This window comes from Ursus arctos, unplaced genomic scaffold, assembly GCF_023065955.2.
Source record: "Ursus arctos isolate Adak ecotype North America unplaced genomic scaffold, UrsArc2.0 scaffold_23, whole genome shotgun sequence".
NCBI classification, from domain to species: Eukaryota; Metazoa; Chordata; class Mammalia; order Carnivora; family Ursidae; genus Ursus; species Ursus arctos.
In genome coordinates, this window is record NW_026622908.1 from 33,017,627 (window position 1) to 33,044,248 (window position 26,622).

The following is a 26,622-nucleotide window of genomic DNA, read 5'->3' on the forward strand; positions in this document are numbered from 1 at the left end:
TGTAGGTCCCTTTCTGTAAGTTCACATGGGTGGATATTCTCTGAACAATTGCCATAGTATTTTCTACCCTAGGAAATCCAGAAAGAGAGAAGGATCAGAGGCTTGAATTCATGAGAAGCTACTGCCCTATGTCTCTTCTCTAATCACCTCTGCTGCTCAGGCTAAGCTGCAGTTGTTATTCTCGGTGTTTGTAGCTTGTTTCTGGGTGACTCTAAAATATCAGGTGAATTCAGTTTGAAATTAAGAATGATGTAGTCATGTTTCAGAAGACACTGAGCGAATATTTGAGGTTCCATTAAGATATACCAGCATTTGGATTTGTGAGCTTACAACACATTTAAACAGAATTGTCTAAGAACATCATCAAATAAGTAAAAGGAAGAATATCCTAAAGAGGAAGAAACAGCTTGATGCAAAATCCTGCAGATTTATTTGAAACTTTAGAATTCACTGTTTGGACAATTTTGTTATGTGTACTTTCCAAGGGTATTTTGCATATAAAAAGTCAGATTAAGGAAGACTAGGAGAGACTCTCTGGATGTATTTAGAAAGCACGTTATTTAAAGGTGAGGAAACAAAAGCATCCTAATTTGTTGGACAGAGTGTGTTCTTTTACAGTCAGACTTTTTCTTCACTATGTTCTCACTGCTTAGCAGCCATGGAAGGAAGTGTACAGACCTTAGTCTTCCTGTGTCTAAACTTTCTCCTGTATAAAAATAGGAAATATATCAAATGGTGTAGGGGAATTGAAGAATATCATTATTCCATAGAGCAAAGTTTTATCTCAAAGGTAAAACATATCTTTCTTTCTTCACACTCCAAATTTTTGAAAGAAGAATAAAGATGAGCAAACCCATAGATCATTATTCTTTTCCTTGACATATTTGATTGTTATAATATCAAGAAAGAACATAAATGAAGAGAATAATAAATGAAGTATTCAAGACGTTAGTGAAGCAACCATTTATGTTCAGAAAAAGGTTGAATGCAGAAACCCATGTATCAGTCAATAGAAAAATACTATATTTGATAAATGCATCCAAAAGTTTTTTAATATTTCAAAAATACAAGTAACTGAGCACAAATATAACCGATGATGGGATAAGCTTAGAAGGAACCAAGCATGGTCAGATTACAAAAGAAGATTATTTTTAGGAATATTTAATGATCCATCATTAGTGTGAGCTTTGAAATTAGTTTTGCTCAGACATCTCACAGTTGCTCCCACCAGGTCTCCCATTTGTTACTGCAGAGATGTTTAAGGGCATTTGTATCCCAGACTGGGGAGTTGGTGGTGGGCTAGCTTTTAGTGTGCAGAGATCTGCTCACAGGTCCCATTAGATTCCTTGCTGAGATAGTAAGTCACCTCTATGCTCTCCCTACTTTTACCTAGATGACTTTTTGTTGTGACTTATTTTGAAGTGAAGTAAGGTTGGCACAGATGTTTGTTCTTCCTGTGCTCGTGGTTAGTGAATGATGGTTAGTAGTGGTGTTCTTGGGCTCCTGTTTTCCGTGGCAAAATTTCTTTCCTGGTGACATCACTGAATGTTGTAAGCATGTCTGAGCAATTTCACTCATTTTTAGCTGATTCATTTTTTCAATCTAAATCATTTAATTCTTACAACTTAAGATTGTATGTAATGCCATTTCAATTTTACCGATTAAAAGAATCAGTGGAGAGATGATGCAAAATGCTTACATTGACAAAGCTAATTAATGCAGGAACAAGATGAGAAATCAAGCCTATGTGATCCAGAGCTCTTAATCTCTGACCTCAAAGCATCTGACTATTTCTGAAGCTCTCCTAGAATTTAATTATGTGCATGTTATGAATTCTTTTCTGTAATCCAGATCTGTGGTCATTGTTGTTCAGTTTTGTGACACAGACTTGTTCTTACATCACTGGTAATTTCCTGCCCCAGCTGTTCAGACTCTTCCTCTGTCCATGTCTAAAACACGACTTTTACCTACAGAAATTTTCTGCCTTAACTCTATAGACTCGATCACTTATACTTCTTTTGCATCAACCAATTGTGCTTGTAATTCTTTCTGTAGACCACTTTATACTACAGGGATGGTGGTAATGTAATTTTTAAAAAACACCTTTGTGTGGAAATGTTCCCTTCTTGGGAATGTGACAAGTAAGGAGATTTTTATTTCTGTGGTGCAGGGACATCTATTAACCTTTCAAATTTAGGAGGATAAGAAAATGTATATTTGGATGAAGTACTTTCTGAGGACTCTCTGCTGTTCTATATTTTTTGGATATATCATTACTTTTCCTCTTTTATTTGTCTTTTAAATAAGATTTTTATTTATTTATATGAGAGAGAGAGAGAGCACCAGCAGGAGGAGGAGCAGAGGGAGAAACAGACTCCTTGCTGACTGGGGAGCCTGACATGGGGATAGATCCCAGGACCCTGAGATCATAACCTGAGCCTAAGTCAGACACTTAACCAACTGAGCCACCCAGGCGCCCCTTCTCTTTTAAATTAAAACTGCATTCCAGCTGTAGCACTGGGCATAAAGAGTGTTGAAAATATTGCTCCTGAATTGTTTCATACACACAATCAGGACAACATCATGACTTTTATGGCCTCTTGCTCCTTTGTCTTCAGGAGTCCTTCTCCATAAAACATAATAATGATTATATTTTATGAATGAATTGTTATAACAATGACTATACTCTAAGTTGGATATGGCTGGTATTCATATTTTCTTCTTATTTTAAAAATATTAATCCATTTCAGGGGCTCCTAAAATTATTCTGTGCTCCAGGCACCATCCCTACTGTACCTTTAGGGGTGCATTGATCCTGCCCACAATATATGTGGTCCTGAAGAAAACTGATCCAGACAGGATAATTGACTGTCCCAAGTTTAATGAATTAAGAAAGGGAATAAATCCCTATAAATTGTCACTAGATATTTTATTATAAATACTCTAATCTCAAGATTCATTTATCACCAGTTTTCATTACTTGCCCCCAGAGCTTCTTCATGACATTTTTCACTTCTGCATTTCTGAGGGTGTAGATTAAAGGGTTCAACATGGGAGTTACTAGGGTATAAAACACAGCCACAGCTTTGTCAGCACGGAAGGAGGTCATGGGTCTCAGGTACAGGAATGAGCAAGGTACAAAGAATAAGATGACAACAGTGACATGAGAAGCACAGGTAGACAGGGCTTTGCGACGCCCTTCAGAGCTATGGGTCCTCAGAGAGCACAGGATGACAACGTAAGATACAAGCAGCATAGAGAAAATGAGCAAACATAGTGACCCACTGTTGGCAGCAATCAGGGGCCCCAAAGTGTGAGTGTCTGTACAGGCTAGTTCCAGGAGAGGTATTAAATCACACATAAAATGGTCAATGACATTGGGGCCACAGAATGGCAACTGCACCAAGAACAAAACCTGGATCCCTCCATGAAGAAAGCCTAAAATCCCAGCCGTTCCCAGCAAGAAAGCACAGACAGGTCGGCTCATGATGGTCATGTAATGCAAGGGCTTACAGATGGCTACATAGCGGTCATAGGCCATGGCAATTAATAAGATGATCTCAACTCCACCAAAGAAATGTTCAGCAAAGAGCTGAGTCATGCAGCCATTGAAGGAGATGGTGTTCTTGTCAGAGATCAAGTCAAAGATCATTTTGGGTGTTATGGAAGAAGAGTAGAAACCATCTGTAATGGACAAGTAGGACAGAAAAAAGTACATGGGAGAACCCAGGGCTGGGCTGATGAAGATGGTGACTGAGATGAGCAGGTTACCTGCCAGTGTGATCAAGTAGGTGATTAGAAACACAGCAGATAAGAATTTCCTCAGTTCTTGATTCTGGGTCAGGCCCAGCAGAATGAATTCTGTGACGTTGCTCATCCTTTCCCTGGAGTCAGCTTGGGTTATGAGCACATGTTCCACCTGGAGAGATCACAGTATTTCTGAGTAGTATTTTTAATTCAACACTAAAATTTCCGTATCTCTTTAGTCCTGGCCTCTGGGATTGATGGACACATATCTTATACTCACTTCTAATACTGTGGAAATAGTTATGAAAAGGAATATAAAGAAGTTAAATTATCTTATTCCTATAATTTGAATAGTGACAATATGTCATCAATCCCAGAATAAAAGCATTTTATTATGACTATTGACTTACGATTGTCTTCCACACCCTGGCTCTAAAACTTTACAGATCGCTTTCTTTCACTGTTTTGGGGACAAATGTCATCAATAACAATAATTTCGTAGTATATTTGCCCATTGGCCTGAATATTTATAGATATAGTAACTCAATATTCTTTAAAAAGTTAAATATATCAGGTAGTTAAGTGCCATCCTTACTATTTCTATACCAGCAGTATTCTTTGAGCTGGGATTTCTTTGTGTGAAATGAATGCAGATACGTACGGAGAGAAAAAGCTGCGGATGAAGTGTTTCCCCTTCAGAATGCCAGGGAACTATCTTTATAACATATCTTCGAGTCACATTCACTCAACAGCCCTGGATGTTGTATCTGCGTCAACATGGCTATTATATTCCTCTTCCAACTTCTTTGAATGCAGATATGAAAGTGGTACAGAGTTCCCTTAAAAGTCCTCAGTATTTCTCAAATGAATTTTCTGTGCAATTGGTCTTTCACCACATAAAGAATAATGCTCTTGAATATATTTGTAGTCATAGTCAAATTTTACCAATGTAATGAAATGAGTCACAAAGTTTCCTTGTATTTCCTATTGCTGAGAAAGAAATGTTATCTAATACAAATTTTTCTTTGATGTTATGTTTAATCAATTAATATGAACATGAACTTTTCAGTCCACATTGGGGGAAAAATTGAATATATACCCAGAATATATTCTTTTGAATGATCTGTACATGGATTTTCAATAGTGAGTACAAGTTCCAAATGATCATAGGACTTTCTATTCCTTCTCCCCCTCTTTTTCTCCTCTCTCCAGTCCCTGCCAAAAAACAGAACTACATATTTTTCCTCAAACTTTCTGGACACAGAAGTCAGCATCATGACCTTTCAGCTTCCATAAAGGTGAGGAAAGATATCTTTTGTTTTCCAGAAGGCTCAGTGTCTTTAGTCCTTCCTTCTCTATCCATGGCTGCTATAGGTGGCAAATATATGCTTCATCACCATTAATAGATTTAATCCACAAATTCTGATTTCACTGTGGCAATATGGAAGTCATGAAAAGGGGAAACAATTTCAAACAATCCCATGTAGAACCCTACTGAAGCAGTCTACTTCTGCATACGCATGAACCACAATGTTATAGACGTAACCTCAGTAGTTGTCCACAGCATCTTGTGTGGCATCATTACAGATCACATTTTCTATGAATATTTTATGTGACCATGTTCAAATTCATTTTTAGAGCTAAAGATTACCTTCAATTCACAGCATGTAGGTGTAAAAACTATTTGGTGAGGGGCGCCTGGGTGGCTCACTCATTAAGCGTCTGCCTTTGGCTCAGATCCTGGCGTTATGGGATCGAGCCCCCCATCAGGGTCCTCCGCTGGGAGCCCTCTTCTTCCTCTCCCACTCCCCCGGCTTGTGTTCCCTCTCTCACTGGCTGTCTATCACTCTGTCAAATAAATAAATAAATAAAATCTCTAAAAAAAATATTTGGTGAAGAAATTTGGGTAAAATAAGTTCATTTGTTAAAATTTGTGGAAAAAGATTTAGTTATTACTGACCTGGATCTTGTTGATGTGGGTTCCACTGGTTTTCGATTTTACCCAGTGATTGTTTTCTTCCCCTGAAGGCGCAGCCGCACAGCTGCAAATACAGTCTGTGAATAACAAGCGGGATACTGGAATTCTCTCTCTAGACAACTCCCCCAGTCTTCTTGGTCATTTTAGTTTATCTTGGTTCCCATTACCAGTCTGAACTTACTCAGAAAATGAGCTGTTTTAGTTAGGAAACTTCAGTTGGTCAACGATTTAATTTCTACTCCCTTCCTTGGCCTCCAATGAAAGTGTAAAGACATCTTCAAAATAGATATATTTTTCAGACCTCAGAAGTATCCTCAATCTAAATTAAAAACAATGGAAACAAGGAAAAATTCTTCAGAAAAAGCTGGTGTATGGACTATAAAATGAAAAGTGCATCAGATCCACTTGCTTGCACATTGTTTTTCATATTCGTTCTGCCAAATTTATGTTTCCTACCAAGTGCATGGGAAGTGTGGAGAGAATTTTTGTGATGCCTGATTTAAGCCCTCCTTTTAACCCACTAAGCTTGGGAGCAGTGTCTCCCATATAAATCTTAAGCTTGTTGGTACATGCTTTGCTGCTGTCATTTACTTAACTATCCTGTAATTCTTTCTTCATTGAGTTTAGAAAAATATTTAAATAGACTTTGACAAAGCGCCTGCACTTTGGTAATGCATTGACCTCTAAGGTCCTCAGAGGATTAGTAATTGTTCCTGTTGGAATCTTTGCTGGAAGCGTCAGCCACAGTCTTTTGCTTACTCCCCATTGGCACCCACAAACATCTCTAGAGGCTGGGTTTAGAAATACAGTTGGCTTTGGTGAAACATGTCTATGGCTATAGTTTAGGGTGACATTTTGGTAAGAGAAGTTTGAAAGCTTCCTGATAGGGCTTTGTTGTTCATTTGGACATTGTGGAGCCTGGCACAGGGTAGGGGGTGGTTTTAGGCATAGGTCTGAGTTCAGAGATTGGATTTCTCTCTGAAAACATGATTGTTCTAATTAATATGGTTGTCCTGGAAATGGAAATCCCAGTTGTCAAGGTTATGTGCCATGTTTGTCTGGGAGACTGACATTTTTATTAGTGGCTGAGAAAGAAGAGTCAGAGGGCAGAATTCTCAGCTACTGAAGATTGGGTAATTTAGGAGTCACAGATCTATCAAGTTCCTTTGGTGTGTGTATCTAGAGGAAAGATCCTCATGGTGTGTTCATGGGAATATAGGTTTTCTCTCTATCCCACACAGAAGGAATTGTGGAGATTTACATAAAGAACAGTGCTTCACATGGTAGGCGTTGATAAAATCATAGTGAGCCAACCATAATAAAAGAGACATTCAGAAGTAGAGGATAGAACAGACTGAGGGCTTCAGAGGGGAGGGGGGTGGAGGAATGGGATAGGCTGGTGATGGGTAGTAAGAAGGGCACGTGTTGCTTGGTGCACTGGGTGTTGTATGCAACTGATGAGTCATCAAACTTCACATAAAAAACCAGGGATGTACTGTATTGTGACTAACATAATATAATAAAAAATATTATTATAAAAAAAAGAAACACTAGAGAAAGGAGGCTCCACTACAAACTTCTCTCCCTCAGCTTCCGAGATGTCAAAGAGCCAGCTGAAATGCAGCCTAAATTCACCTTAAAGAAATCACCATTACCTTTATTTTATTTTTTTTATTTTTTTTATTTTTTTTATTTTTTAATAATTATTTTTTATTATATTATGTTAGTCACCATACAGTACATCCCCGGTTTTCGATGTAAGGCTCGATGATTCATTAGTTGTGTATAACACCCAGTGCACCATGCAATATGTGCCCTCCTTACTACCCATCACCGGTCTATCCCATTCCCCCACCCCCCTCCCCTCTGTAGCCCTCAGTTTGTTTCTCATAGTCCATAGTCTCTCATGTTTCATTCCCCCTTCTGATTACCCCCCCTTTCTTTATCCCTTTCTTCCCTACTGATCATTCTAGTTCTTATGTTCCATAGATGAGAGAAATCATATGATATTTGTCTTTCTCTGCTTGACTTATTTCACTAAGCATTATCTCCTCCAGTGCCGTCCATGTTGTAGCAAATGTTGAGAACTCATTCTTTCTGATTGCTGAGTAATATTCCATTGTATATATGGACCACAACTTCTTAATCCAGTCATCTGTTGCAGGGCATCTCGGCTCCTTCCACGATTTAGCTATTGTGGACATTGCTGCTATGAACATTGGGGTGCATATGGCCCTTCTCTTCACTACGTCTGTATCTTTGGGGTAAACACCCAGTAGTGCAATGGCTGGATCATAGGGTAGCTCAATTTTTAACTTTTTAAGGGACCTCCACACGGTTTTCCAGAGTGGCTGTACCAACTTGCATTCCCACCAACAATATAGGAGGGATCCCCTTTCTCCACATCCTCTCCAACAATTGTTGTTTCTTGCCTTGTCTATTTTTGCCATTCTGACTGGCGTAAGGTGGTATCTCAGTGTGGTTTTGATTTGAATTTCCTTGATGGCTAATGATTTTGAACATTTTTTCATGTGTCTGTTAGCCATTTGTATGTCTTCATTGGAAAAGTGTCTGTTCATATCTTCTGCCCATTTTTTGATTTGTTTATTTGTTTCTCGTGTATTGAGTTTGAGAAGTTCTTTGTAGATCTTGGATACCAGTCCTTTATCTGTAGTGTCATTTGCAAATATATTCTCCCATTCCGTGGGCTGCCTCTTACTTTTTTTGATTGTTTCCTTGGCTGTGCAGAAGTTTTTATCTTGATGAAGTCCCATAAGTTCATTTTATCTTTTGTTTCTCTTGCCTTTGGGGATGTGTCATGAAAAAGGTTGCTTTGGCCGATGTCGTAGAGGTTGCTGCCTATGTTCTCCTCTAGAATTTTGATGGATTCCTGTCTCACATCGAGGTCTTTCATCCATTTGGAGTTTATTTTTGTGTATGGTGTGAGATAGTGGTCAAGTTTCATTCTTTTGCATGTAGCTGTCCAATTTTCCCAGCACCATTTATTGAAGAGACTGTCTTTTTCCCACTGGATGTTTTTTCCTGCTTTATCAAATATTAGTTGCCCAAAGAGCTGAGGGTCCATTTCTGGGCTCTCTATTCTGTTCCATTGGTCTATGTGTCTGTTTTTGTGCCAGTACCATGCTGTCTTTGTGATCACAGCTTTGTAGTACAGCTCGAAATCCGGCATTGTGATGCCCCCAGCTTTGTTTTTCCTTTTCAACAGTTCCTTGGAGATTCGGGGTCTTTTCTGGTTCCATACAAATTTAAGGACTATTTGTTCCAGTTCTTTGAAAAACATTCTCGGTATTTTGATCGGGATAGCATTGAAAGTGTAGATTGCTCTGGGTAGCATGGACATTTTAACTATGTTAATTCTTCCGATCCATGAGCATGGAATATCTTTCCATCTTTTTATGTCTTCCTCAATGTCTTTTAAGAGTGATTTATAGTTTCTAGAATAAAGGTCCTTTACGTCTCTGGTTAAGTTAATTCCAAGGTAACGTATGGTTTTTGGTGCTATTGTAAATGGGATGGATTCCCTGATTTCTCTTTCTTCGTTCTCGTTATTCGTGTACAGAAATGCAACTGATTTCTGAGCATTGATTTTGTATCCCGCCACGTTACTGAATTGCTCTATAACTTCTAATAGTTTGGGAGTGGCTTCTTTTGGGTTTTCCATATAGAGTATCATGTCGTCTGCGAAGAGAGACATTTTGACTTCTTCTTTGCCGATTTGGATACCTTTGATCCCTTTTAGTTGTCTGATTGCTGTTGCAAGGACTTCTAGTACTATGCTGAATAATAGTGGCGAGAGTGGGCATCCTTGTCGTGTTCCTGATCTTAAGGGAAAGGCTTCCAGCTTTTCCCCATTGAGAATAATATTTGCAGTAGGCTTTTCATAGATGGCTTTTATGAGATTGAGAAATGTACCTTCTATTCCTACACTCTGAAGGGTTTTAATCAGGAAAGGATGCTGTATTTTGTCAAATGCTTTTTCGGCATCGATTGAGAGGATCATATGGTTCTTGAGTCTTTTCTTGTTGATATGATGTATCACGCTGATTGATTTGCGAATATTGAACCACGCTTGCATCCCATGTATGAACCCCACTTGATCGTGGTGGATAATCCTTTTAATGAACTGTTGGATTCTATTAGCAAGTATCTTGTTGAGGATTTTGGCGTCCATATTCATTAGGGAAATCGGTCTGTAATTCTCCTTTTTGAGGGGGTCTTTGCCTTGTTGGGGATCAAGGTAATATTGGCCTCATAGAATGAGTTTGGTAGCTTTCCTTCTGTTTCTATTTTTTGAAATAGCTTTAGGAGAATAGGTATTATTTCTTCTTTGAATGTTTGGTAGAATTCCCCAGGAAAACCGTCCGGGCCTGGAGTTTTGTTATTTGGAAGGTTGTTTATCACTGACTCAATTTCTTCATAATTAATTGGCCTGTTTAAGAAATCAATTTCTTCCTTTTTCAATCTTGGTAGTTTATAGGTTTCCAGGAAGGATTCCATCTCTTCCAGATTGCTTAGTTTATTGGCATATAGCTGTTGATAAAAATTTCTAATAATCCTTCCAATTTCAATGGTGTTCGTCGTGACCTCTCCTTTTTCATTCATAATTTTAATAATCTGGGTCCTTTCTCTTTTCTTTTGGATAAGTCTTGCCAGTGGTCTGTCAATTTTATTGATTCTCTCCAAGAACCAGCTTCTAGTCCTGTTGATCTGCTCTACTGTACTTCTGGTTTCTGCTTGATTGATTTCAGCTTTAATTTTGGTCAACTGCTTCCTTGTGCGTGGATTAGGCCTGTCCCTCTGTTGCTGTTCCAGCTTCTTGAGGTGAGAATATAAAAACTGCATTTTAGATTTTCCTATTCTTTTGAGTGAGGCTTGGATGGCTATGTATTTCCCCCTTAGGACTGCCTTTGCAGTATCCCATAGGTTTTGGACTGTTGTATTTTCATTCTCATTGGTCTCCATAAATTGTTTAATTTGATTTTTGATTTCCTGGTTTATCGAGTCATTCCTGAGCAGGATGGTTCTTAGTCTCCAAGTGTTTGAGTTTCTTCCAAATTTTTCCTTGTGGTTGAGTTCCAATTTCAGAGCGTTGTGGTCTGAGAATATGCAGGGGATAATTTCAATCTTTTGGTATCGGCTGAGACCTGTTTTGTGTCCCAGAACATGGTCTATTCTTGAAAATGTTCCATGGGCATTAGAATAGAATGAGTATTCTTTGGTTCTGGGGTGTAGTGTTCTATATATATCTAAGAGGTCCAACTCGTCGAGTATGGCATTCAAAGCCTTTGATTCTTTGCTTAGTTTTTGCCAGGGTGTTCTGTCTATTTCTGATAGTGGAGTGTTGAGGTCCCCTACTATTAATGTATTTTTATCTATATGTCTCTTTATTCTGGTTAAGAGTTGGCTTGTGTATCTTGCTGCTCCCCTGTTGGGGGCATATATATTTATAATTGTCATATCCACTTGTTGAATACTTCCTTTAAGAATAATATAGTGCCCTTCTGCATCTCTAACTATAGTCTGTAGTTTAAAATCCAATTTATCTGATATGAGAATTGCTACCCCAGCTTTCTTTTGAGGTCCATTTGCGTGAAAGATGGTACTCCATCCCCTTACTCTCAGTCTGAATGCATCTTTGGGTTCGAAATGAGTCTCTTGTAGACCGCAAATGGATGGGTCATTTCTTTTTATCCAATCTGCAACCCTGTGGCGTTTGAAGCCAGAATTTAAACCATTAATGTTCAGGCTGAGTACTGAGAGATATGCTTTTAATTCTGCCATGTTGTCAGTAAAGTCTTTGTTTGTATTGGCTGTGACTTTCTGTTTTGTATCACTCTTGGGGCCTTTTTACTTTTATAGAACCCCCCGTAATACCTCCTGTAGGGCTGGTTTCGTGGTTACGAAATTGGCTAGTGACTGTCGATTCTGAAATGTCTTTATTTCTCCATCAATTCTGAATGACAGCCTTGCTGGATAAAGGATCCTTGGCTGCATGTTTTTCTCTGAAAGAGCTTTAAAAATGCTCCCCCAACCCTTTCTCTCATTCCAGGTCTGTGTAGACAGGTCTGATGTAATTCTGATGCCTTTGCCTTGGTACGTGAGAAATTTCTTTGCCCTGGCCGCTTTCAATACTGTTTCCTTGGATCTCATATTTGCGAATTGCACTATGACGTGACGTGGTGTAGGTCTGTCATGGTTGAGCTTGGGAGGGGTCCTCTCTGCCTCTTGGACACGAATGTTTGTTTCCCTTGCTAGATTAGGGAAGTTTTCAGCTACAATTTGTTCAAATATCTCTTCTAGACCTCTGTTTTTCTCCACCCCCTCGGGGATGCCGATGATTCTAACATTGGATCGTTTCGTTGAGTCAGTAATCTCCCGTAGCCAACATTCGTGGGCGTGGATTTTTTTAAGACCATCTTCTATTTTTATTTTTTCCTCTATTAACCCATCCTCCAATTCACTAACCCTTTCCTCCGCTTCCGTGACCCTGGCCGTCAGAGCCTCTAGTTTTGCCTGCATTTGGCTCATAGAATTTTTAATTTCTGTCAAATTCGCTCTCATTTCCGCCCTTAGGGATTGTATATTCTCAGTAATATTTTCCTGAATACTTTTTTCAAGTCTACTCATTATCTTGACCATTGTTACTCTGAATTCCATTTCTGATAATTTGGTTACATCCATATCCGTTACTTCTGTGGCAGAGGCCACTGACTCACTGTCTTTTCTTTGCTGGGGGGGGCTTCTCCTTCTTGTCATTCTGATGAAGAGAGGTTGCGGGGTTTCCAGAGCCCAAAATTATTGACTGGGTCCCAGGCCGTGCCCCTTGTTTTATAGGGATCTTAGAGATGTGGGCTTCTTCTTTAAAGATTTTCTTTATTTACTTATCTGAGAGAGGGAGACAGTCAGCAAGAACGAAACAGAAGCAGGGGAGTGAGAGAGGAAGAAGCAGGCTCCCAGCGGAGGAGCCCGATGAGGGACTCCTTTCCGGAACGCCGGGATCACGCCCTAAGCTGAAGACAGGCGCTCAATGACGGCGCCACCCAGGCGCCTCCGGTTGTGGGCTTCTTGATTTTTCAGCCTGCCTTCTGGGGGAGGGGCCTGCCGCGCCGATACTCAGGCAACCCTGTTTGGGTAGAGTCTCCGTGTCCCCTGCGAGGGGGGATGGGGACGGGCACTCTCTGAGCCGGTATTTCCAGGCTTTTGTTCTCTGGCGGCTTTCCCTGGCGGCCGGCAATGCCTCTTCTGAGGGTCAGAGCAGCAGAGGCTGCATTGTCACAGAACAGAGGGATTGCGGCCCGTTCTCCACTGATGTTCTGGCCACTTTAACTCTGTTACTGTTGGTGCTGCTCAACCCTGTGGCGTCCCGGGATGTGCGCACCAACTCGGCGTCCCTGCCCTCACTTCCAGGGCCGGCGCGTCTCTGTCCTTTGTGTTTCTAATGCCGCCAGCCACCGGCCGCCCCGCGCGCTCCCGGGTCTCCCGGTCTCAGTCTATGCCCGGTGAGCACACCTCGATTCCGGAGTTTCGGGAGAAGCCTGGTGGCGCGCGCACCCGGTTCAGGGTCTCAGTCTGCTGTTTCGCGGGTGCCGACCGCGAGTCCGCCCACTCCCCCGTGCAGGTGGCCCGCCAGCCGCCAGCCGCCCCGCGTGCGCGCGCTCCGGGAGTTCCCGGTCTCAGTCTGGATCCCGTGAGCACACCGTGATTCCGGAGTTCCGGGAGATGCCTGGTGGCGCGCGTTCACCGCTCACCGGTCTCAGTCCGCTCTCTCGCTGTGCCCTCCGTGAGTCCGCCCGCTCCCCCGTGCAGGTGGCTGCCGCTTCCCGGAGCCCAAATGCGGCGGCTCCCTCCCCCTTCCTTTTATCTTCCGATATCCGTGCACGGTTTACAGCTCCCCTCTTCGTACCTCAATACTCAGCGCTGGAGATGTTCATTTGTAGAGATCCAGATGCATCATCCTGCGTCTCAGGCTGATTCCGTGGTTATTTAGGCTGGTCTGGTACCTATTCAGCTCGACTCAGGGGACCGGCTGAAAAAGGGGTCCCCTACTCCTCCGCCATCTTAACTCCTCCTCTAAATCAAGCCTTAAAGATGACACGTATTGACTTGAAGAGGTTGGCTTCTCTGTGGATGGAAGGTGTTGAAAGGCACGCAGAGAAATTCACCTCTGAGGAACACACATATCCGCAAATCCTGGGTCTTCATAGCTCCTTGGTCTCCCGGGGCCACCATTACCTTTAATACCAAAGTGATACTCCCCAAATCTAGAACCAGAAAGGGAAGCAGAGAATACCTTGAGCTCTCTCCTGTACAGTTAACAATTTTGCTCACTCACAGTTTGGCGCCCTCCACCCCTAATTTTAAAAAAGTTTATTTATTTATTTAGAGAGCATGAGCAGTGGGAGGGGCAGAGGGAAAGGGAGAGAGAAAATCTGAAGCAGACCTGATGCTAAGTGTGGAGCCTGACAGGGAATGGTTCTCACGACCCTGAGATCATGACCTTAGCTGAAATCAAGCATCTGATGCTTAACTGAGGGAGTAGCCCAGGTGTCCTGTCTCTCTCTCTCTCTCTTTATTTTATTGTGGTAAAATACTCTTAATATATAATTTGCTATTTTAACCATTTTGAAATGTACAGTTTGGTGGCATTAAATATATTTACATTATTATCCCAACATCACCACCAACCATCTCCAAAACATTTTCATCTTCCCATTCTAAAAATCCATATTCTTTAAATATGACTGCTCATTTCTTCCTTCCCAAGCTTCTGGAAAACACTGTTTGCTTTTTGGTTCTCTGAGTTGGAGTATTTGAAATATTTCATATCGGTGGAATTATGCAGTGTTTCTACTTCTGTCATGGCTTATTTGACTTAGAGTAATGCCCTCAGGTTTCATTCATGTTGTCAGAAAGGACAGGATATCCCTCCTTTTTAAGGCTGAAAAGTATTCCATGTCTATATATATATTACATTCTTGTTTTAAAGATATGCATCTGCTGATGGACGTTGAGGCTGTTTCCCCATCTTAGCTACTGGGAATAATGTGGAAATAAGCATAGGAGGGCCAAGAATTCCTTGAGATCCTGATTTCAGTAGTGTTGAATAAATACCCAGATGTGGGATTGTTGGATCACACAGTATTTTATTTTTAATTTTTTGAAGAACCTCCATCCTGTTTTCCATAGTGACTGTATGAATTTACATTCTTACCCTCAGTGAACAAGGGATCCGTTTTTGCACATCCTTACTAATACTTGTCATCTCTTGTCTTTTTGATACTGGCCATTTTAACAGATGTGAAATGATATCTCATTGTGGTTTTGATTTGTATTTCCCTGATGATTAGTAACGTGGAACAACTTTTCATTTATTGTTGGCCGTTTGTTTATTTTCTTTGAGGGAACGTCTATTCCCGTCTTTTGCCTAATTTTAAATTGGGCTATCTTTGCCATTTTATTTTTTTTTATGGAGGATCAATTTTGTTTTTATTTATTTATTTTTAAATAATTTTTATTTTGTTATATTAGTCTCCATACAGTACATCCCCAGGTCTTGATGCAATGTTCCATGATTCATTGTTTGCATATAACGCACAGTGCACCATGCAATATGTGCCCTCCTTAACACCCATCACTGGCCTATCTTTGCTATTGAGTTGTATGAGTTCTTTCTGTGTTTCGGATACTAACCCCGTATTACACATATGGTTTGCAAATATTATTATTCCCATGCTATAGGTTGTCTTTTTACTCTGCTAATTGTTCCTTAGTTGTACAGAAGATTTTTAGTCTGATGTATTCCCATTTGTCTATTTTTGCTTTTGTTGTCTGTTCTTTTGGTGTCATGTTCAAGAAATCATAGCCCATTCCAATCTGACAAAGATTTTCTGCTATCTTTTCTTCTCAGAGTTTTACTGTTTCAGGGCTTCCATTTTAAGTTCATTTTGAGTAGATTTTTTTATGAAGGTGTAAGATAAGGGTTCAGTTGATTCTTTTGCATGTGGGTATCCAGTTTTCCCAGCACCATTAGCACCATGTATTATTTTTGTGTATTTTTGGCACCTTTGTCAAAGATCAGTGGACTACTTGTATATTCATGGGATATTTGTGGGTTTCCTGATCTCTTGCATTGGTCTCTATGTCTGTCTTTATGCCAGGATTATACTGTTTAAAGTATAATAACTTTGTCATATAGTTTGAAATCAGGAGTGTGAGGTATCCAGTTTTGTTCTTCTTTGTTCTTTCTCTGGCTATTTGGGGTCTATTGTGGTTCCATATGAATTTTAGGATCGTTTTTTCCATGTCTGTGAAAAATTCCATCAGGATTATAATGGGGATTGCAGTGACTCTATATCTTGCTGGGTAGTATGGTCTTTTGTTGACACTGAGTCTTACATTCCACAAACACAGAATGTCTTTCCATTTATTTGCCATTTTTTGTTTTTATTTTCTTTCATAAAAGTTTTGTAGTTTTCAGTTTACAAATCTTTAACCTTTTGAGTTAAGTTTATTCTTCAGTATTTTATTGTTTTTGATACTATTATAGATGTAATTGTTTTCTTAATTTTCTGTTTGGATAACTCATTCTTAGTTTTAAGAAATGCAACTGATTTTAGCATGTTTATTTCATATCCTTTGATTTCACTGAGTTTATTGATTAGTTCTAATATATTTTGAGTGTGCCTGTGTGTGTGTGTGTGTGTGTGTGTGTATGGAATATTTAGGGTTTCTTACATAGAAGGTCAAGTCACCTGAGTAGAAAGAAGTTTACTTCTTCCTTGCAATTTGGATGCCTTATTTCTTTTTCTTGCCCAGTTGCTCTGGGTAAGACTTTCAATACCATGTTGAATAGAAATCATGAGAGGGGATCTTTTTTTGTTGTTGTTCCTAGCATTAGAGGAAAGTCTTTTAGTTATTCACTTGTTGATTAAAGAAGTTGTTCACTTGTTAAGTATGATGTTTCCTGTGGGGTTGTCATATATGACCTTTATTATATTGAGATAATTTCTTTTTATTCTTGGTTTGTTGAGAGTTCAATAATGAAAGGGGTTTAATTTTGTCAGATGCTTTTTCCACATGATCATATGATTTTCATCCTTCATTCCATTAATGTGGTGTATGCTATTGATTGATTGTTGCATGTTAAATCATCGTTGCATTCCAGGGTTAAATCCTGCTTGGTTATAGTATATGATCCTTTTAATGTGGTTTTGAATTCAGTTTACTAGTAGTTTGTTTAATATTTTTACCTTTATGTAAATCAGGGGTATTGGCCTGCATATTTCTTTTATGGTGGTATCTTTGGCTTTGGTAAGAGAACAATTCTGGCCTTATAAAACAAGTTTAGAGCTGTTTTTTTCCTTTTTACATTTTTAGAAGTGTTTGAGAAGGATTGGCATTTATTCTTCCTTAAATGTTGTTTGTAGATTTCACCAGTGAAGCCCTGGGTCTTGGGCTTTTCTTTCTTGGGACGTTTCTTTTCTTTTCTTTTCTTTTTTTTTTTTTAAGATTTTATTTATTTATGTGACAGAGAGACAGCCAGAGAGAGAGGGAACACAAGCAGGGGGAGTGAGAGAGGAAGAAGCAGGCTCCCAGCGGAGGAGCCCGATGTGGGACTCGATCTTGCAACGCCGGGATCACACCCTGAGCCGAAGGCAGAAGCTTAACGACTGCGCTACCCAGGCGCCCCACACTTGGGACGTTTCTGATTATGGATTTAATTTCTTTGTTCATTATTGTCTGTTTAGATTATCTATTTCTTCTTGGTTCAGATTTGGTATATATTATGATCCTAGGAATTTATGTACTTCTCTAGGTTTTCCAAATTATAAATGTATAATTATTTGTAGTAGTCTCTTATAATCATTTTATTTCCGTGGCATGAATTTTAATGTCGGCTCTTTCATTTCTGATTGTATTTATTTTAATTTTTTTTTTAAGAGAGAGAGAGAGGTTAGGAGTGGTGGCAGGGTGGAGCAGAGGGAGAGGGGGAAAGGGAGAAAATCTTACACAGGCTCCATGCCCAGTGTGGAGCCAGACATGGGGCTCAATCTCATCACACTGAGATCATGACCTGAGCTGAACCTGAGTCAGACACTTATCGAATGAGCCATCCAGTTGCCTCCATTTGAATTTTTTCTCAGTGTAGTTAGTTTGTCAATTTTGTTTTACTTAAAAAAAAAAACTACTCAGTTGCATTGATCATTTTCTATTGTTTTTCTACTTTCCATTTATTTCTAGTATAATCTTAAGTATTCCTTCCTCTGCTAACTTGGGCTTAGTTCTTCTTTTTCTCATTTCTTGAGGGATTCTGTTAGGTTATTTATTTGAGATCTTCTTTTTAAATGTAGGTGTTCATTGTTATAAATTTCCCTCTTTGCATTCCTTTTGCTGTATGCGCCAGGGTTTGGTGTACAGTTTTAAATTTTTGTTGGTTTTGAAATATTTCTAAGTCCCCTTTTGATTTCTTCTTTGACCCATAGGTTGTACAATAACGTGTTGTTTAATTTCCACATATTTGTGAATTTTCCAGTTTTTCTTCTGCTATTGCTTTCTAGTTTCACTTCATTGTGTTTAGAAAAAATACCTTGTATGATTTTTATCTTCCTAAGTTTTTCAAGACTTTTTTGTGACCTAACATATGATCTGTCCTGCCAAATCTTCCACATGCACGTGGGAAGAATGTATATTCCCCTTTTATTGGATGGAATATTTAGTATATGTCTGTTAGGTCCGTTTGGTTAACAGTGTTGTTCACATCCATTGTGTTCTTCCTGATTTTCTGTCTATATGTTCTATGCATCACTGACAGTGGAGTATTGAAGTCTCTTACTATTATTGTGTTGTTGTCTATTTCTGCCTTTAGATCTGTTAATATTTGCTTGATATATTCAGATATTCTCATGTTGGGTGCATAAGTATTTATGAGTGTTATATCTTCCTGGGAAACTGACCCTTTTATCATTATATAAAGTCCTTATTTGTGACAGTTTGTGTTTTAGAGTCTATTTCGTGTGACATAAGTATAGTCCCTGCCAGACTTCAGTTGCTATTCACATGGAATATCTTTTTCATCACTTCATTTTGAGACAGTGTGTCCTCTTAAAGCTTAAGTGAGTCTTTGCAGACAACATAGAGTGGGATTTAAAGAAATCCGTGTACTCACTGTATGTCTTTTGACTGGGGAGTTTAACCCATTTACATACAAAAATAATTATTTATGGGCAAAGACTTAGTCTTGCCATTTTGTTTTCTGTGTGTCTTGTAGTTCTTCTGTTCCCCTTTTACTTTCTTACTGTCTTCCTTTTTACTTTGTTGATTTTTTTGGTATTGATATGCTTTCAGGATTTTCTCTCTTTCTTTTGGAGAACTTTTGTCCTGGGTCAAATCTGAATCTCCTTTTCTTTGAGTTCTTCCTCTTGGAATGGCATTCTTCTTCCTATTGCATTGCCTTGCAATTGGTCTGAAGGTTGTCTTCCAAATTTGAATGTGTAGTCTTCTGTCTGCTTACTCAATTAATAGTAACTCTCTCTTTTGTGCTAGATACTTTTGTTCCTATTAGCTAAGGCAGATATCCATATAATAACAGCTGCAAAATGCAAAATCCTGCAGATTTACTTAAAGCTTTAGAATTCACTTTTTGGACAGTTTTGTCATGTGTATTTTCCAAGGGTATTTTGCATTTAAAACTCAGATTAAGGAAGACTGGGAGAAACTGTCTGGATGTATTTAGAAAGCTCGTTCTTTAAAGGTGAGGAAGCAAAAGCATCCTAATTTGTTGGACAGAGTATGTTCTTTACAGCCAGATAGTCTGTTTCTTCATTGTGTTCTCACTGCTTAGCAGCCATGGAAGGATGTGTACAGACTTTAGTCTTACTGTGTCTAAACTTTCTCCCATACAAAAATAGGAAACATAACAAATAGTGTAGGGGTATTGATAATATCATTATTCCATAGAGCAAAGTTTTATCTCAAAGGTAAAACATATCTTTCTTCACACTCCAAATTCTTTTTTTTTTTTTAAAGATTTTATTTATTTATTTGACAGAGATAGAGACAGCCAGCGAGAGAGGGAACACAAGCAGGGGGAGTGGGAGAGGAAGAAGCAGGCTCATAGCGGAGGAGCCTGATGTGGGCCTCGATCCCAGAACGCCGGGATCACGCCCTGAGCCGAAGGCAGACGCTTAAACGCTGTGCCACCTAGGTGCCCCCACACTCCAAATTCTTGAAAAAAGAGTAAAGATGAGCAAACCCACAGATCATTATTCTTATCCTTGAAATATTTGATTGTTATAATATCAAGAAAGAACACAAATGAGGAGAAAATAAAGTATTGAAGACGTTAGTGAAACAACCATTTATATTCAGAAGAAATGTTGAATGCAGAAACCCATGTATCAGTCAATAGAAAAATACTATCGTTGATAAATGCATCCAAAAGCTTTTTAATATTTCAAAATTACAAGTAACTGAGCACAAATATAACTGATGATGGGATGCACTTAGAAGGAACCAAGTATGGTCAGATTACAAAAGAAGATTATTTTAAAGGAATATTTAAAGAATGAAAGAACCCAATACACATATGAACAAGTGGCTGCCTTGCCTTTGAGCCCCGCATTAGATCCTTCTGAGGAGTTACCCTCACAGCTGAATGGGTCCTTCCCTCTGATCAGTTTTTGGAGCATGTCTAACAAGCAGTTTGATGTATTGATGGTGGCTCCAGTGTGAAGAGCCATCAGTCTGTATGGAAAGTAGCTGCATAGAGGCTGATTAAATAAAGAGAAAATATAAATGCACTCCATGTTGTTGAGTTAAGAGTGGTGTTACTTGTGGTACCAGAACTGGATGGTAACTATAGTGATACAGCATGGCTTTTCTGAGGCTTGTAGTCAATGGACTGCCAATGCAGTCTGCCTCAGGGGTCTTGGATGACCGGAAGATGAGGGAAACCCAGGGTTATATCAAATGAAGGGTCTGAATAAAAATTAATTCAACAGGAAGAAGGAATTGCTGCTAGAAAGGGAGCCAGTCACTCAATAATAATGCAACTGTTATTTGGTTTAATACTGGTGTAACTGGTAAGATTAATTTGGTTTCAACAAAATCTATAATACTGATATTGACGATCACATGTATTAGGAAGTTGAATTAACATCTCCCATGATGTTCATCCAATGAAATCTGATTGGTAGAGGAGGAACTAAAATGAGTTAACAATTAATAATTGTTACCTTAAGTCAACATATTGCTACTTTTCATAAAATGTGAATTTCAGTAGTGGGGGGAGACAAAATAGTTCTCTAACTTTTCCATGCTTTTTAACAAGTTTGTGATGAAATATTTGGTTAACTGAAATGCTTCTTTAAACAACGTCCTTTTTTTTTTTTCTTATATAATTTGTTAGCACTTTGGAAGTTGTCTCCTTTTTCCTGTTCTATAAATGGTACAAATATGCAGGAGAAGGAATAATTATGAGTGATTTAGTCTTCACCAAGAGTCAGAGGGTGGACTGTGTATGAAAGAGTTATTTACTACACAACAGGAAAGTTTCTTCTTATCTATGGTTATGCCTGGCTTTGACCCTTGAGTAGGATAAGACTGTAGGGGTTTTTAATGTATTTTTCAACGTCCTCAAATACTCAAGAATTGTTTTGTTTGTTTTGTTTTGTTTGACTGATGGCATTTATTTGGCGTAGCTGGCTTAACCAGAGGGACATAATCACCTCATTGCAAACTTCTGCCTTGAGGTTTCCTGAAGCCAAGACTTACCTCATGCTGGTCTTAGTTGTTCAGCTGCAGCTGAAGCTTGATTGTATGTGGGGGAATGTTTGGATACCTCTTGGACCTACAGTCTTGCCTGTACTCTGTTTCTTGTATCGCGGTATCATTGGTCTTTAAATAATGCATTTTGTGACTATGCATTGTGGGTTCTTGTGAGTCCTTTCAAATATGAAAACTTGTGAAATCTTTACAGTTGATGTCTCCACTAGAAGCATTTTTAGGGTTAGTAGGATAAGAGGAGATGAACAATGATGGCATTCCACATTTTCATGTCTTCACCATTTCACAACATTTTTCTTGTGTTGCCTGACCCAGTGAGCATCGTTATGTGTTTAAACTTACGTGTACTGAGGGAAACTGATAAAGATGCCCAAGACACAATATCTTTGTAATTAAATTTTAAGATATATATTCCTAAGATACTTTAGGGTGAATCATAACTTCCTCTCATGTAACCAATTTAGGGAAACTACAAATGTAGCCCAGTTACCAAGTAGGAAGGTCACTCCTTGAATCTTTTCCTATCAGAGTTTAGGATATCTGCCTGGGTGTGTGCCCAAAGATGTGTTAACACAGCTTCTGTTATAGTCAGCCCTGTGGAGAAATAGTATGGTGATTTAGGAAATCTGATGATCGAGAGAGGTTTTGGGACAAAGGTAGTAATGAATAGAAACAGGTAGAAGTACTTTTAAGTGGACCATGTTTCAAGAGCAGAATGAACTCATGCTATTTTCCAGGGACCACTTTGGAACAAAAGATAGTACTCTTACCATCTCTCATATGTCACTGATGAAAGACTAAGTCTAGAAAAATCCTGTGACTTCTTCTCTCCATAGTAGGGGACTTGTCCTCCTGCTGATTTTCAGGCTCTACCTGAGAACTCTCAACTGGGTAATTTGGAGAAAAGAAGTGAGATTACGTATTGATGACTCCACTTATGGCTAGATGACTACAGGTATAGTTTGGCTTGGGTTTTTGTGGCTATATTACCATGTGGTCATTTTTCAGATGACCTGAGAAACACTACAAATGAATCCTATAGGAAATAGAATGTGAATAAGGACATTCTGTGTGGCCACAAATGGATATGATAATTTGCTAATCTGACTGATATGATTGGAGGTGGATTCTTGCTGACTTCCAGAGGGGTCAGAGCTTGATTTGCTCCTTTGAATATACCAACTGTGGAAGTGGTATGAATGTGTTCAAGGAAAGCAAATGTTGAGGGAGGTGAACTTGGGTTTGCTTTAATGGCCCAGTATTTCTGAATTTTCTCCTCTGGTGGTATGTACAGGACATTTTTTTTCTTTTTTCTTTTTCTTTTTTTATTAAAACAGTTTAGTTAGTTTTTTTATTGCTTTTTTTGTAAAGGACATTTTAAAGAGAGGTATGTTCCACTGTTTGAGACTTAAATTAATGAAAGAAATAAGGACCAAAGTTACTGCCTCTAAAGCATAAAGAAGGAGTGTGTAGGTAGGATTATGTTCACAGAATATGCTTGGGAAACATTGGCTGTGTCAACATCAGCATCATGAGCTTCATCATCTTTTTTTAAATATTATCATATTTCACCCCATCTTCTTGGGAACTACAGCTAGATCTTTAAAAGATAAGTTTGATATTTTAAACATACTATTGCTTGCATATATTTAGAAGATGGTCACTCAGGAAATTATGGCAAAACATCTGTTTTTTAGAATTTATTATTGAAGTGTACATGACATACAGTGTTACGTTAGTTTCAGATGTACAACATAGTGATATGACAGTTCTATGTATTATTCAGTGCTCACCAAGATAAGTGTAGTCAGCCATCTGTCACCATACAACAGTGTTACAGCATTATTGATAATATTCCTTATGTTGTACTTTTCATCCCCTTGGCTTACTTATTTTATAATGAAGTTTGAATCTTTTAATCCCCTTTACCCCCTAACCTTTCCGCACACAAGCACTTCTGGCAAGCACCACTTTGTTCTCTTATTTAAGAGTCTGTTGGTTTGTTTGTTATGGCAACATATTTACCTTTAAAAGGCCTTCATAGAGAGTGAGATCTAACCTGATATAAAGTCCTGAGAACATGAGAAATGCCAGCATCACATGATATTCGAATCCCTGGTTGTGAAATCACCTTCTGAAGACAAGTTTCTGAGCTCTTCCTCAGGAATCCCAAGCTCTGTACAGAAATTGGTCTGTGGTCTCTGGCACTGGGCTCTCCCTTCTCCTCCTTGGAGAGCACCAGATGGGGATCCATCACTAGTGGGAACTTTTGAAATTAGTTCTGCTCAGACATCTCACAGTTGCTCCAATGAGCTCCCCCATTTGTTACTGCAGAGATGTTTAAGTGCATTTGTATCCCAGACTGGGGAGTTGGTGGTGGGCTAGCTTTTAGTGCCCAGAGATCTGTTCACAGGTCGCATTAGTTTCCTTGCTGAGATAGTAACTCACCACTACGCTGTCCCTACTTATACGTAGTTGGCTTTTTTTTTTATGACTTATTTTGACATGAAGTGAGGCTGGCACAGATGTTTGGTTCTCCTGTGATCATGGTTAGTAGCAGTGTTCTTGGGCTCCTGTTGTCCATGGCATACTTTTTGTGCTGGTGACATCACTGAAGGTTGAAACCATGTGTGAGCAATTTCACTAATATTTAGCTGATTCATTTTTTCAATCTAAATCATTTAATTCTTACAACTTAAGATTGTATGTAATGCTATTTCCATTTTATAGATTAAAAAATCAGTAGAGAGATGAAGCAAAATGTTCATATTGAGAAGGCCAATTAATGCAGGTATAAGATAAGAAATCAAGCCTATTTGATCCAAAGCAATTAATCTCTGACTCAGAGCATGTATTTCTGAATCTCTCCTAGAATTTCATTATGCAAATGTTATGAAATTTTTTCTATAATCCATATCCATGGTCATTGTTCAGTTTCGTGACACAGGCTTGCTATTACATCACTGGTCATTTCCTGCCCCAGCTGTTCAGAGTCTTCCTTTGTCCACGTCTAAAACATGAGTTTAACATACAGATATTTTCTACCTTAACTCTAGAGACTTGGTCACTTATATTTCTTTTGCATCAGCCAATTCTGCCTCCAGTTCTTTATGTAGACAATTGTATACTACAGGGAATGGTGGTGATGTAATTTTTAAAAAGTACCTTTGTGTGGAAATGTTCTCTTCTTGGAATTGTGACAAGTAAAGAGTTTTTCATTGCTGTGGTGTGGGAACATCTATTAACCTCTTAAATATAGGAAGATAATAAAAAGTATATTTGGATGAAAGTCCTTCCTGAAGACTCTCCAGTGTTCCATCCTTTTTTGCTTCTATACTTACTTATCCTCTCTTAATTTATTTTTTAAAAAATATTTTCATGTATTTATATGAGATGGAGAGAGAGCACAAGCAGTGGGATGGGCAGAGGGAGAAACAGATTCCTCGCTGTGTGGGACCCCTGACATGGGAGTAGATCCCAGGACCCTGAGATCATAACCTGAGCCTAAGTCAGACACTTAACCAACTGAGCCACCCAGGTGCCCCTTCTCTCTTAAATTAAAACTACATTCTAGCTGTAGCACTGGGTATAAAGAGTTTTGAAATATTGCTGCTGAACTCTTTCATACACACAATCAGGGCAACATCATGACTTTTGTGGCCTCTTGCTCCTTTGTCTTTACGAGTCCTTCTCCATGGAATATAATAATGATTATATTTTACGAATGATTTGTTATAACGATGAGTATACTGCAAGTTGGGCTCTAAAATTATTCTGGGCTCTAGGCACCATGCCTACTGTACCTTAGGGGTACGTTGACCCTGCCCACAACATATGTGGTCCTGAAGAAAACTGATCCAGACAGGATAATTGACTGTACCAAGTTTAATGAATTCAGAAGGGGAATAAATCTATATTATCACTAGATATTTTTATTATAAATACTCTAATCCCAAGATTCATTTAGCACCAGTTTTCATTATTTTCCCCCAGAGTTTCTTCATGACAGTTTTCACTTCTTCATTTCTGATGGTGTAGATTAAAGGGTTCAACATGGGAGTTACTGTGGTGTAAAACACAGCCACAGCTTTGTCAGCATGGAAGGAGGACATGGGTCTCAGGTACAGGAATGAGCAAGGTACAAAGAATAAGATGACAACAGTGACATGAGAAGCACAGGTAGACAGTGCTTTGCGACACCCTTCAGAGCTATGGGTCCTCAGAGAGCACAGGATGACAACATAAGAAGCAACCAGCATAGAGAAAATGAGCAGACATAGTGACCCACTGTTGGCAGCTATCAGGGGCCCCAAAGTGTGAGTATCTGTACAGGCTAGTTCCAGGAGAGGTATTAAATCACACAAAAAATGGTCAATGACATTGGGACCACAGAATGGCAACTGGACCAAGAACAAAACCTGGATCCCTCCATGAAGAAAGCCTAAAATCCCAGCCGTTCCCAGCAAGAAAGCACAGACAGTTGGGCTCATGATGGTCATGTAATGCAGAGGCTTACAGATGGCTACATAGCGGTCATAGGCCATGACAGCCAATAGGATGATCTCAGCTCCAGCAAAGAAATGTTCAGCAAAGAGCTGAGTCATGCAGCCATTGAAGGATATGGTGTTCTTGTCAGAGATCAAGTCAAAGATCATTTTGGGTGCTATGGAAGAAGAGTAGAAAACATCTATAATCGACAGGTAGGACAGAAAAAAGTACATGGGAGAACCCAGGGCTGGGCTGATGAAGATGGTGACCGAGATGAGCAGGTTACCGGCCAGTGTGATCAAGTAGGTGATTAAAAACAGAGCAGATAAGAATTTCTGCAGCTGTGGGTTCTGGGTCAGGCCCAGCAGAATGAATTCTGTGACGTTGCTCATCCTTTCCCTGGAGTCAGCTTGGGTTATAAGCACATGTTCCATCTGGAAAGATCACAGAATTTCTGAGTAGTATTTTTAATTCAACACTAAAATTTCCATCTCTCTTTAGTCCTGGCCTCTGGGATTGATGGAAACATACCTTCAACTCACCTCTAATATTTTGGAAATATTTTTAAAAAGGAATATAAAGAAGTTAAATTATCTTATTCATAT

The 26,622-nt window shown here is 39.1% G+C and overlaps 2 protein-coding genes across 2 annotated transcripts; both read right to left on the reverse strand.

Annotated features, from left to right (window-relative positions):
* Positions 1-2,956: 2,956 nt before the first annotated feature.
* On the reverse strand, positions 2,957-3,880 carry LOC125282563 (olfactory receptor 4C45-like). Its single transcript, XM_048217597.1, has one exon. The coding sequence runs from the start codon at positions 3,875-3,877 to the stop codon at positions 2,957-2,959; it is 921 nt and encodes a 306-aa protein (XP_048073554.1). The 5' UTR covers positions 3,878-3,880.
* Positions 3,881-25,488: 21,608 nt separating this feature from the next.
* On the reverse strand, positions 25,489-26,412 carry LOC125282584 (olfactory receptor 4C45-like). The gene has a single exon (XM_048217674.1). The coding sequence runs from the start codon at positions 26,407-26,409 to the stop codon at positions 25,489-25,491; it is 921 nt and encodes a 306-aa protein (XP_048073631.1). The 5' UTR covers positions 26,410-26,412.
* Positions 26,413-26,622: the final 210 nt, after the last annotated feature.